General features: G+C 27.8%; 1 protein-coding gene across 1 annotated transcript; it reads left to right on the top strand.

The window, feature by feature from the left end:
• The first annotated feature begins 1,815 nt into the window (after positions 1 to 1,815).
• Positions 1,816 to 12,416, top strand: LOC109801910 (GDSL esterase/lipase WDL1). The gene is made up of 7 exons (XM_083072819.1): positions 1,816 to 2,876; positions 3,268 to 3,413; positions 9,073 to 9,150; positions 10,560 to 10,700; positions 10,843 to 10,916; positions 11,769 to 11,912; positions 12,003 to 12,416. Exons 2-7 carry the CDS (start codon positions 3,300 to 3,302, stop codon positions 12,214 to 12,216), a joined length of 765 nt encoding a protein of 254 aa, XP_082928945.1. The 5' UTR covers positions 1,816 to 2,876; positions 3,268 to 3,299; the 3' UTR covers positions 12,217 to 12,416.
• The last annotated feature ends 2,233 nt before the right edge of the window (positions 12,417 to 14,649 follow it).

Below are 14,649 nucleotides of genomic sequence, written 5' to 3' on the forward strand. Positions count from 1 at the left end.
TCTTCCTATGGCTAAAATGGAGAAACATGTGAAATGAAAAAGTACATGTGAAATGAAAAAGTACATGTGAAATGAAAAAGTACGAGAGTTAATGAATAATTAAATTTAATCTAATGGTTGGAATTAACTCCTTGTACTCTTACATAAGAAATCCCTTTCTCACTAGATATGTCTTCCTCTTTCTCTTACTCTCTTTGTATATATAGAGAGAGAGGAAGAAGAATCTGTTTATTCTAAGAATAAGTCTATCTAAACTTATTTCATTCAATAATTCATGTTCTACGTACATCAAATTTTAACAATATAACTATTAAATTTAAAATTCTTAACACATAAATTAAATTATAAATTTTTTTAAAAAAAAATTATTTAATACTTCATTTCATTAATTCAAATTAATATATAAAAATTTTTATAATAAATATATATATATATATATGCATTAAATTTATAAAGTAAAAATGTAAATGTAAACTTCTCACACACACATGATATGATTTTTAATTAAATAAAATTTAAATATCTCAATTATTTATCCACACAAAACGTGAGCCTTTATCTAGTTAATGATTATAATAATGACATAAAAGAAAATTGACATACACAATGTTACTTATTAAAAAAATATATGTATAATATATAATATTAAAAAATATAAATATAAATTATAATAATATATAATTTTATTAAAAAATACTAAAATTATATATGATTATATATCAAATAAATTCATATTTACATATATTATTATAATAGTGTAAGTAACAAATGTTTTTTTTATGGTGAGCTGTAATTGAGTTGGTGCCTCCACTATTGTTTGCCAATTTAAAAGGCTATGTACGGATTACTTGAAAGTTGAAACCCCTTTCCACGTGCGCGACATGCGTTGATCCCACATTAATCTATGAGTATTTTTAAGTAGAGATTGCTTGTAAATAATTCTTGTATCATATCAATATCATATCAGCTCTGATTCACTCTATAGATTATTTAAATTTTAGTAAAATTATTTCTATAAATAATTTGTTAAAATTTAAACAATTTATAAAATAATTCAATGTAAAAATAATATGATACAAAGAATAACTTATAAGCAATCTTTTAGCGGAGATGTTCTAAAGCTAATAAACAAAACATGAGAAAAAGTAATAATTTCATCTTAGATAAAAACAAAAACAGTAACAAGGCTCGTGAATCTTGATGAAGACATCACATGTTATGTGACAAAACAGGTCCATAATTTTTCAGGTCAGGATAAATTAGTAGGGTCTCTGAAATCACCCTCGGACTTGATTAATATCTTTTCTATTTTCTTTTTTAATTTCTGTTTGGAAATATTTTGGGAAAAAATATTGAAATTTGTAGTAAAATTAAGAGAATAAAATTGAAGAAAATTTGAAATTAAAATTCATAAAAAAAATATTTATTATTTTATAATAAGTGTCATTCTAAATTGTTTTACATAGATAAAAATAATAATAAATCAATAATAAAATAGTAATTTTTGTAAAAATAATCTTATAATTAACTTTCTTTAATAGAAACAATATAGTGTAATAATTATTTTTTAAACTATTATAAGAAGTATAAATAAAAAGAATATAACTAACACTATATTAAAATTAAAAGTTAATATAACACTTATTTTAAAACTGATTTTCTTCTTACACTAGAATGAAAAAAAAGTCATTTCTTCTCTATGCATAAGACTTGCAATGAAATTTTTGTTGAAACTTCAAACTAATTATTTTTTTTTGGTGAGAGGGAAACAAAAAAAATAAGAAAGAAAACTAAGAAACTACATCTAACAAGAGCCACTTGAGTACAGATGGAGGAGGACTCGTCCAATACTCAAAAATAGGGGAGGACAAGGCTAGCTCCCAGCTTTGCCAAGGCATCCGCACTGCAATTACGGTCTCTAGCAATCCAAAGGAAGTTCACCGTCCAAGGTTTGTCCACCAAGGAGAAAATATCAAAGAGATAAGAAGCATGAGAGTGTAGGTAAGCTTGATCTCTATGAAGAAGAGACTGCACGATATCCATGGAGTCAATCATACATTGAACAGTTTTAAATCCCATATGCCATGCGATCTTGAGACCTTCTAGAATGGCCAATAACTCAGCTAAAGAAGGATCACCATGTGAACAATTGCTGGAGAAACCAGCTAACCAATGACCTGATACGTTCCGGATCAGACCACCAAAGCCCAGACGAGATTGATCAGAGAACCAACAACCATCAACATTCAAGTGAACAGTAGACGAGTCAAGAGGAAATAGGGTAGGTGTGAGTTGAAAATCAGAAGAGAGTGACAAATGAAGATTCAAAGCATCCAAATAGATACACCTAACTACATAGTTCACCGACCAACAAGAAGAATCCAAAATCATGTTATTGCGCCAGCGCCAAGCCCACCAAATTGTTAACATTCTGAGTTCTTTATCCTCTGCCGAGAGTTGTTTAAAAATCCAAGCCACAGGATCAAGAATATGAAAATCATTACTCTGAGCCAAATCCAATCTAGTCCAAAGCTCTCTGGAGTGGGGGCAGTCACGAATGCAATGAAGAATAGTCTCAATGTTACCGGAACACCTTGAACAATATGGGGAGTCTTGAAGGTTACAACGGTTTCTAAAGACGTTAGTTGGAAGAGCTTGGTGAACCAACAACCACAATAAAAAATTTATTTTCTCAGGAAGTTTAGACTTCCAAACCTTCCTCCATTGTATTGTGTCATTAGTGGTCCCCTTCAGCCAAGCATAAGCAGACCGTGTGGAATACACACCAGAGGTGCTAGCAGCCCACACAAAATTGTCCTGAGCCGAGATATTGGAGGGACCTGGGAATGAAGAGAGCTGATCTAAAAGCTGGGAAGGTAGCTGGGTGTGTAAGTAGTTAAAGTTCCAACCATCATTATACATTAAAAGATAAAATATGAGCTAATAACAAAAAAGTGCTATTAAACTTTATTCAAATTTCAAATAAAATAAAATATCATAAACTTAACGATTCTAACAGTTTCTACGAATGATATATCCCAACTAACTTTATATATATAAAGAGAGAGATTAAGATTTGTCTTTTTCAACAAAATTTTCTTCATACACTTACATATACTTGATAAATAGATAAATAAATAAATAAATATATATATATATATATATATATAAAATGTACTTAAATTCTTAAATTTATGATCAAATTAATAATAATAATAATAATAATAGTAAAGGATTACTAACTAGTAAGTAATATTTGCATTGAAGAGAAAGAAGGAGAGAGAAAGGGAGAAAGAGCGATGTCGGGAGCATTAGTGAGGCCTGAGTTTGTTGTGTTTGGTTCTTCCATTGTTCAGTATGGTTTTCACAATGAAGGATGGATAGCTGCTCTTTCTCACTTCTATGCTCGCAAGGTATGTTTTCTTCTTCTTAATTTACTTAAAACCTTAACATTCGTCTTAATATTCTTTTTCTTCATTTCTTTCTCAAAAATATCATAATGGGATATTTCAGTTATGCCTTCAACTTCAAGGAATGCTTTTAAATTATGAAAACGATCCACTTTAATTTGTTGACTCATGTAAATCTTCAAGTCTTACGTTGTTGAGTTTTGTGAGTGCCCTTGTTTTGGAATAGTCAATATCTCTTCTCCATAAACTTTTATTAAAACAATCAAGATCATTTTTAATTATTTATGAACTGAACTCTCCTCTGTAGCTGACTCATTACACTAAAAAAAATGGAAAGGAATGTTAATTTATAATACAATTCGTTGAAATTGTTGTACTCAGATTTGTCGTTTCCCAGAGTTTTTGGTCGATATCTGAATCTGTTGAAAGAAATGTGTTTGTTTTGGACTGTTGGAGACTTATTTTATTTAATTAGAAGAAGTAAAAGAGTTGGCACATGTAGTAGATCCGTATAATTTAGGGAAGGGCGTAATATGCTAAAATTCAAGAGATAAAGCAACTTGTTTAAACGTGGGACAAACCTTAAAACTGAAGGCAAAACTAAATTGTTTCGTAAGGTGCTCATCAATTGGTTAACCAGTGTATCAACTTGTAAGCTTCTAGCTATTGATTTTTAAGGATAAAAAATAATTGTTAATTAAGGAATGAATTTTGTTATATATTAATTGAATAATAGCATACATGAGCAACTTCTGACTCTTTTACAGACTTGGAACCTATGATTATAGATTTTAAATCACACATATAATTTTTAAGAAGGTTCATATTATTCTTTGAGTCGTCTCAACTCATTCTTCATTTTTTTTTTTTTAAATGCATAAGTTCTTAAAATAACTATGTATTGATAATAAAACTTTTTTAAATATATAATATTTTGTAGAACATTATATTATAATTATAATAACATTATTTATTTTAAAATATATATTAACTTAAGTTTTATATTTCTTTTATCTCATAATTTAATTATATATATGTTAATATTGATATACTAAATTAAAACATTGAACTAATTTGATCTTATCCCATATATTTTAGATCTAAATTTGAATAAATAATTTGATTATTTTTTTGATTGAATAAGGGTAGAGTTAAACTCATTCCAATGTATCTTATTGCTCACCTCTAAGTAATAGTAAGAAAATTAACAAATGTAATATTTTTTATTTAAAATTATGAAAGTACAACTATAATATTAAATAATATAATTTTTAATATGTAAAAATGATTTTTGATACTATGACGTACAGTTAATCTAATATAATCATGAACAAAACAAAAAGTAAGAGTTTTTTGTTTAGTATAATACCAGTCATTAGACTAATACATATGAAGTAATCAGTGGTTAAGATTAACCTAATGATGAGGTTGAACTACTATACATAATTAAGTCTTAAGTTGGAGTACTACACATAAGTTTTATTAGCTAGCAAAAGAAGGTGTTGCAGACAATAAAAAAATAGAAGATGGTACTTGTTAAGAATGGATTCGAAGCTATTGCAGAGCTCCCACAGTGGGGTGGAGGGTTGTTAAGGACTTTGGTCCCTGTAAGTAAGTGTCAAGGTCTGTCACATCATCCACCATGGTGCCAAATCTCAACTGAGATTTCAGATTTAATAATTTAAAACCGACTTTTAAAATCAATTATTTATCATGGATTCTAAAGTTTTGCTTTTAAAATGTAAACAAACAATCGATTTTATAAGTAAAATGAATTAATCAATTTTGAAAGTCTTTTTTTCATTTGTACTGATTTGTCACAACATCCAACTTCACATGATTACTTGGGTATATAAATATGTTAATTATGTTGTATGTTTTGAGAGCTATTTTTAAATGGTTAATATACTTATTTAAGTTTAAGACTCAATTTTAATCTTTATAACTTTTTTGAATGTGCAATTTTATTTTTCTATTTTTTTTTTGGATTAAATATATTTTTAATCTTTAAATTTTTTATCAATTTTGTTTGGTTCCTCGGAAATTTTTTTTATTAACTTTAATCCTTAATTTATTTTTTTTTATTTTCACTTTTAGTTCTTAAACTTTTTCACCCATTAATATTTTGGTCTCTACATCAAACTCTTTTTGTCATGTATGAGAATGTAAAGACTAAAATTAAACAAAAAAATTTAGGGACTAACAACAAAAAATGACAAAATTTTAGTGGCTAAAAACATATTTAATTTACGAAAAATAATTGTAAATTTGATCTCCAAAATTTTTAAAATTAAATAATGTTGGTCCACCATTAATGTCATCCAAAATTAAACAAAAAAATGCTAAACAAAATTGATTAGACATGTATATATGAAAATGATAGTATTGAAAATTAAAAATAAAATTTTAATTGAAATAAAAAAGCAACATCACACACATATAGTAAAAAAAATTGTTTGTTCTTTACATAGAAGCCAAAACAATGTTTGTTCTCTACATATAGAAGTCAATGTGACTTCGTAACTGTGAAGTGTGTCATCCATTTCATGTCAACATTTTCTTTTTATTTTGGATAGTATATATATTTATGGAGGAGTAGGACAACATTACTTAATTTTAAAAATTAGATAAACAAAATTTGCAATAAAAAATTAAGAACCAAAATTAAACTGTAAGGACAAAAAAATATATTTAAGTTATTTATTTATTAAGTTTTAAAAAATTATTATAAATTATTTTAATAATTTATTATGAAAATTTTGTTGTTTTACCATGAATTAGTCTTATTGACCAGGTCTTATTTAATCTTTTTTACTTGAACTTTTATGAGTTAATTTTATCTTATTTTCTTGACAAATTGACTTCATCTTAATTAAATGATTTTGAGAGATAACTTTTTTCATTATAAATATAGTATTTCGTACAAGACTCTCTCTCTCTCTATATATATATATATATTCTTACCACTTTATCTCTTTGTGAGTAATTGAATTATTCTCACAAGAGTATGCTAACTTTATTACTCCAATTATTATTCGAAAGGGTCTCTTATATATCCTGAAACTGAAACGTATATGTAATTATGTATTGTGACACCCTTACTACCCCAACACATATATTGTAATAATATAAATAAACTAAGGAAATAAATTTTTCCACATAGGTAAAAGGGTTCACATAAAAACTTTTAGAAACGTTCTTCAATATCTAAAATAGTCTGAAAATGAAAGTTGGAAAAATAAAACATAAGAAGTTACAAAATGTTTTCAAAATAATAGGTTCAACTCCATATACAAATACAATTCATGTCCTAGAAATCCTCTGCCTCGATGTCACAATATCATAGCATACCCATAAATCAACTGTTGACATTCTAGATGTCACTCATAACCCGGATCTTCCTCACCTAAAACATCCACAAGTTATACGGTGAGAAAAGAAACATCTATATATATAGCACATAAGAAAACACAACATATTATCTCATTATAGCTTAATATTCATAAATATTTCAACATATCATATTTCAATCAATCATGCATCGTTATCACGTCATAATTCTCAATCACATCATTCATCACAAATCTTGCACTTCACACTATGCCAAGGTCACGCTACCCAATTAACAATCCAAGGCTGTGCTCACCCCTGATATAACACTGTGCCAAGGTCACGATTCCCCTGTAGCATATCTAGCCTAGGGTCGTGCTCACCCTTGACATGTTATTCAAGGTCACGATACCCACATAACAATCTAGAGTCGTGCTCACCCCTGATATAACACTGTGCCAAGGTCACGTTACCCCTAACCTAGGGTCGTGCTTACCCCTGACATGTTAACCAAGGTCACGATACTCATATAACATACCCGGGTCGTGCTCACCCCTGATATAACATTGTGCCAAGGTCACGTTACCCCTAACCCAGGGCCGTGCTCACCCCTAACATGTTAACCAAGGTCACGATACCCATGTAACAATCCCGGGCCGTGCTCACCCCTGGTCATAGGTGTGAAGAACCACAATCACATCTCATTCACATTCCACACAACATCTCATAGTTCAATTCCATACACACATCAGATAAGTCCAAAATAATGAGTTTCATACATCTCAAGCAATTCACATCTAAGTCATCAATTTTATCAAGTAATATAGCAATAACAATCATAAGTTAATATGATAATCAATGGAATTATCAATTTAATACAATCTTAACATAAATAGTAAAACCCCCAATTGTTCCAAAACCTAGTTCACAGGCACTTTTCTATAATTTCGTTCTCTCTCCCAGATCATCATTCTTACAAATTATTGGCATATTTATAATCCTCATCACATACAGAATCTAATGGGATCATCAATTCCTCAAACAGAAATCATCCAATTTTTCACAACCTATGCACTTTTCTATAATTTCGTTCTCTCTCCCAGAACATCATTTTTACCAATTAATCATATATCCATATTCCTAAATACATACAGAATCAAATAAGACTAATAATTCTTCAAACAGAAATAATTATAATATTACTCATAATCCTAAGGGATTCTTCCTCTACCCAATTCACTCATGTAACTCTATATATAAATAATTCCCTTTTCCCCCGTACCTGGATAAACAGCAGTTGAACTAAAACAGGAATCTCTTGGTCTCCTCCTCTAAATGCCCCTTGGTCTTCAAAGAGAAGAAGAGGAAAAGAAGAGAGAATAGCAGAGAATAAGAAGAGAGAATGAGAGATGTGTGAAAATGAGAGGTGAGGGCGCTATTTATAGGATTTCAGGCTCACCTACCGGAACGGCCCGTTCCAAAAGTGGAACGCCCGTTCGGACCCTTCAAACCTACGCAAATTTCTCAACTGTAACGGCCCATTCTAAAACCGGAACATCCCGTTCTCAAACCCAGAAGAACGGCCCGTTCTGCTTCCGGAATGGCCCGTGCTGCAAACTAGAATGGCCCGTTCTCCCATTGGAACAACCTGTTCTCCCACTTCATTTTCTAAGCACTTCCTTATTCCGGAACGGCCCGTTTCACTTTTGAAACGGCTCGTTCCGGGCAAGGAATTGGGCCCTTGGCCCAGCGAAAAATTGGGTTGTTACATGTATCATGCGGATAAATTCGTAAAAATAATACTATTACACATTCCAGCCTAATAATGTTTGTAATTTAAAATTTTGTGAATAAGAGATGATGTATCAAAGTTTGTGAAGGATAAAAATAAATATACATAATTATATATAAATACTTATGTTATTAATATTAATTACTTGTGGATAAAACTTAACTATCGAATATTTCAACAACCCTATAGCACTTTGAATCACGTATGACAATAAATAATCTCACAACATTGTTAATATATTGTGTGATAAAGTTAGCTACGTACCATTAGATATTTTAGTAATTTCTTCGTAATATTAATCACGTATTATTAATTATATATAATTATATTTATTTACTTACTTTTAACGACTTGTAAAATGAAATTTAGCATATTTATAGACATACCTAACTAATTTGGGTGGACTACAAATTCCATACGTATGTTATTATTTTTATCCAGATGCATTGGCCAATATTAATGACTAACTTTTTTTTTTTACAATATTAATGATTAACTTATTCTACGTACACTGACATAAATATATGGCATGACATGTAGGCTGATATAATTTTGCGAGGATATGCTGCTTGGAATACAAGACGTGCATTGCAGGTTTTGGATAAAATTTTCCCCAAGGTATATATATATATATATATTCACCATCTGAGTGTGCTTCTGCATGTTGAATAAAAAATCTCTATTTCAGTGTGAATAATGTCGATTTCTTTTTGGGAGGGTGAGGTGGAGTGTTTTGCAAAGGAGGTCAAAATGACATTTAACGTCTAATCTAAACATGTGATTAAAAATGTGAAATAATAATACACATGAGATTTTTATTTTGTAATTTATTTTAGAAGCTCATAATATATTCCATTATCACAATCTCCATAATTATATTTCAATAATTAACAGTTTTTTTTTAAATAAAAGGGATGAACTCCTTAAATAAATATCAGTCTTTTGAAGAATTAATTAGTCTTATCTTTCAACTAAAGAATGTACACGTATTTTGGAGAATTAGGGGTGTTAGATTAGAATTTCAAAATATTTTTAAAATATGTTTATAATTATATAAAATATTTTCAAAATGTCATGTAGTATTTAATTAAATTTTTTTAAAAAAATATGTCAAAATTTAGTAACATTTAATTAATATAATAAAAAAAAAGTACATCAAAATTTAGTGGTATTAAAAAACACAAATATTTCAATGGATTATTTTTTATGATGAATTTTATGAAATTTGTTAACAGAATTTACATATAATTATTTATACAACAATCTCACCAAAAATTTTGAAATTTCACACTACTTTTTCTCCTTTTATATCTCTTTTTTCTTTCTCCTAAATCTTTTCTTTTGCATGACTTTTTGAAATTCCAATTTATTACACCCCTAATTAATCTTCGTCTTTCGACTAAGGGATGTACACATACAAATATTTGGAGGGTGTGAGGATCTTCTTTTGTTTTATAAGGATGTATAATTCATTACCACTAGGTGTACTTGTATTTTGTAAATATAAATATATATTTGTCACGATGTGGGATTTTGACGGTATATCAATAGTAGTATTTCTAGTCACAACATTATTCATAAAGTAGTACATCTAGTCACAATTCTATATCTAATGTGAAGGTCAAACTTCAATCAATAATTAAAGAATACAAATGTCATATAACTCGAACTATCAATTTTGGTGGAGAGTGTGAGGATAAATAAAAAATAGAGATAGGAAGAAAAAATATTTATAAAAGAGAAAGAGAATAAGAGAAAGTAGAAAAAGAGAGATAAAAGTGCATATTAATTAATAATACTCATGTCTAAATCATCCTTAAAATCGTAAGCAAATGAATTTTATTTGCAACAATTAGCATGAAGAATATATCATGAAGTTGCCTTAGAAAATTGCTTCACATAGTAATTTGGAAGATCATTATGATCTTTTAGTTGTACTAAATGTATACTAATGAACCTAGCAATTATCACAAGTGGTATCATGAACAATGTGATTACTTAATTTTATTCTTTCAACTTTAATTCAGGATGTCCTTTTACAACCTTCATTGGTTATCGTCTACTTTGGTGGTAATGATTCTTCTAATCCTCACTCATCAGGCCTAGGTCCACACGTACCTCTCCAAGAATATGTTGAAAATTTGAGAATCATTGTTAACCATCTCAAGGTATTTTATTTTTCACACCAAACTTTTTTCATTAATAAACCTTTTAGCTTTCACAAATTGGGATATTCCCCTCTCTTTTTTTCTTCTTATTCTTTTCACTACAAATGTTTGACACAAATAATATTATACATATGATTGCTAGAGTCTCTCAGCGAACACTCGCATTCTACTTCTCACTGCTCCTCCCATCAATGATGCAACAATTATCCTAAACAGGTTCTAAATGATCTTCTATTTTTGGTTATTAATTTGTCAAAAATAAAGGTAAACAGATAAATAAAGTGATGTTTAACTTATGTCTTAGTCATATTATATATAGACATGCTTACCTTAGTTCTCTTCTTAAACTAGCATTTGTTTGCCATGACGGTTGATATGTAAATTAAATTTTACATCTTGAACTTAAAAGCAACAAGAGTTGAACATAGAATTCGTATATTTACTAGCATATGATAAGTTTAAAGGGTGTATGGTTGCTTTCCTGAAACCTTCTATATTCTTTTTGTTATAAATTCTAAAAGCTAAAGGAAGATAAATATGATATTTTATGAGTAGGGAGATGAGAAGAATGTGTGAATTTCTTTTATCATAATTGCATCTCATACATCATCAATTTATAAGACTCTTAGAAAAGTTTAAGCATTCTAATATTTTTTTTATAATAAATGAGAAATATTAACAATATTTTCTCTAATATTTTATTTTCAATACTCTTTATTATTAGCTAAAATTTATTAAAAATCATAAATTTTGTAGACTTCACATCTTATTTAATAAGTATCCTCTTAATATAGAGGTAAAAACTACCAAAACTTGTAATTTATAATCAATAATAAAAATAGTATATTAACATGAAAGCATTAGAGAGAATGTCATTAATATTTCTCATAATAAATATATTATTCAATGATTCTCATTAGTACAATATGTTGCATTTATTTTTAGCAATTATGTTGTATCATAAATATTCACTCATTAGTAGTTTCATAATTAACTTCTAATACTATTATATCATGATTTTTTGAATTCACGTCCTTAAAGTTTGATAAATTGTTGGTATGAAACTAGTGATGGGAATCCATCAAGGACAAATGAAGCTTGTGGAATATATTCTAATGCATGTTTGGAAGTATGTCGTGAGATGAATATCAAGGCCATTGATTTGTGGTCTGCTATTCAGAAAAGAGATAATTGGCAAGATGTTTGTTTCATGTAAGTGTATGATCTCATGAATCCTTAATTGAAGAGGCTCAAATTTCCATATTCCTTTCATTTGATTAAGTGGTTTGGTTGTTTTTTTAGTGATGGAATTCATTTGTCATGTGAGGGAAGCAAGATAGTGTTGAAAGAAATATTAAAGGTCCTTAAAGAAGCAGAGTGGGAACCTAGTCTGCATTGGAAATCAATGAAAACTGAATTTGAAGAAGATTCACCATATGATCCACCTGCATCTGATGGAAAATCAACTATTAATCTTTCCCATTTTTCTTTTTTTGATGATAACAATTTGGACTAGACTTTATTAAGTGCATTGAAAACTAGAGACATGAACTCATATCAATGAATCATTTGGTAGTGGTCTCAAAATAGAAGTATTGTGCCTAAACATATATATGTGGTTCTTATAGTTTTTGTATCTCCAATCATAAATGGGGATTCAGTTCTCCATGGATCTTAGCATAATAAGAGTGTTGTGAAGTTTTGATTGCAGTTCAACATTTTTTTGATTGCAGTTCAACATTTCTTTAATGAGCCGATTTAATTAAGTTTCAACATCTCTATTTATCTTTTTTATAAAAAAAAATTGGGATATCTATTAATCGCCAGTCAAAAATTAGTCTCTCAAAATTTAGTAATCTATTGAAAAAACAAATATCTTTTGACATATTTTTTCTATAAACTAATTTAAATATAATACACCAACATATATTTAAGAAATAAGATTATTTATCAATCATATCATATTAATTCTTTTATAGCTTTACGTTCTCTTCATTTTAACGAGGGATATACATGCAGTTAACATTACAAAATAAACAAGAAAATGAATGAGGAACTTCTATCCTATATAGTGGTAGAATAGTTGTTGAAGCATCACGAGAATATGCTACCCATGTAAGCATACACTTAACTAAAGAAATGATTGTTAATCCTGTCTCCAAAAAGTGTCATATTAATTTTCAAACGTATTAATTATCTACGCTCTTAATAATATTATATAGAAAAAAAATTGTCGTATTATATGATTTTTAATAAAAAAAATTAATCATAAGATTAATTTTATAAAATTATTATTCTCTTTCATTTTTTTATTAACTTTTTTTTTATGTGTAAAATAACTTAAGTCTATCTAACAGATGGAGTATTATAAATTGTTGATAAGATAATGTATTACAGAGTTGAATTTGGAGGCCAATAAATGAATGGTGACAAAACACGCGAGAATATAACTCTTATTAAATAGTTAGTGGTGTACATATTATGATTAATATTTTAATTATAATCTATTTATACCTATTTATCTAACAATTTGCGGTATAAAACTTACTAAATTTGTCACAATAATTTAAAATTTTTAATTTATTAGTTCATTTAATTTTTTTTTATTAACTTTTCACTTATTGTATATATATTTATTCACTTTTGCTTTTTTTTCCCTTTTAGTTTTTACTTTATTGTTTATTTATTAAATTAGGAATTTGTTTTTAACATGAAAAATATAAAAAGAGGAATACAGATAAGATGATAATATTTACAAATAAGTGAAAAATAATAAATATTATATAAATATTTTCTTTTTCTGTTTAGTATTAGTGTATGTAATTAAATAAGATTTTTCTTAATTTTAAAAATTAATATTCTTTTTTTTTGTATTTATTGGAATTTTTATAAACAAATAAGGAAATTTAAAATTGAAAAGGGCAAAACAAATACATGAAATAAATATAGTCAATGAAACAAAATCAAATGAAATAATTAAATTTAATGAATTTTAAAAAACAATAGGTTAGAAAAATTTAACGTAGAGACTTAGGGGAAAACATTTAGAGTGATAGAGTATAGAATAAACACCGGTGGATTCAAACAGGTTATAGAAGATTCAATCCTTGTGTTAATACGTATGGAAAAACATTTGTTAGTGGTGTTAGTCTCTTAAATAAAATTTCAATGACAGTTCTACAAGTGCAAAATACCTAGACTCAAAAAATAAATAAATTAATAGATAGTTATTCACTTACTCTATAATTTTAAGATTAATTCAAACTATGAGAAATATTTCTAAAAGTTATATCGGAAACATATATTCAGCATGTAATTAATTCCGTGATTTTCATGATTCTTTATCATTTATATATATATATATATATATATATATATATATATATATATATATTATGAGAGTTTAATCATATTAAAGTTGACTAAATGTCATTATAATATAAATGATTTCATATTTATACTCTTTAATCAATGATTGAAATTTAATTTTCGGCTTGAACATGGAGTCATGGTACCACTATATGCCTATAGATAGTGACTTATATCGTGAGAAAAAGCTACACCTCCTTACAAAATAAATAATAATAATAATAATAATAATAATACCAAAATTGTGATTCAAACAATTCTTAACAACGAAATTAAACAGGCCGTACTCCAAGATATATCTTAGCATGAAACAATTAGTAAAGTAAACGTAAAACAAGATCCGCAGGAATGAAATTATGTCTTCACCTCTTTACATAAACGCCAACTGATTTGTATAACCTTTTGTTAAATTCGAGGCTAAAGTCAGAAAACCACAAGGTTAAGACAAACCTAAACACTCAACATTTACAAATTTTCCATTAACAAGATTCTCATGTCAACAGCAAAAATCAAACTCATTCTTAAGAGATGAGGTTGATTCTTACTAATTGAATCAACCTTTAAAGACATTAATCTTCCC

The sequence above is a fragment of the Cajanus cajan genome, chromosome 4 (genome assembly GCF_000230855.2).
Source record: "Cajanus cajan strain Asha chromosome 4, NIPB_CcT2T_4, whole genome shotgun sequence".
NCBI classification, from domain to species: Eukaryota; Viridiplantae; Streptophyta; class Magnoliopsida; order Fabales; family Fabaceae; genus Cajanus; species Cajanus cajan.

Excerpts from the sequence above, each read along its gene's own strand:
- LOC109801910 (XM_083072819.1), top strand. The coding sequence starts at position 3,300 with ATGTCGGGAGCATTAGTGAGGCCTGAGTTTGTTGTGTTTGGTTCTTCC. Across the intron at positions 10,701-10,842 it reads TCATTGTTAACCATCTCAAG|AGTCTCTCAGCGAACACTCG; the intron begins GTATTTTATTTT and ends TATGATTGCTAG. Across the intron at positions 10,917-11,768 it reads GCAACAATTATCCTAAACAG|TGATGGGAATCCATCAAGGA; the intron begins GTTCTAAATGAT and ends GTATGAAACTAG.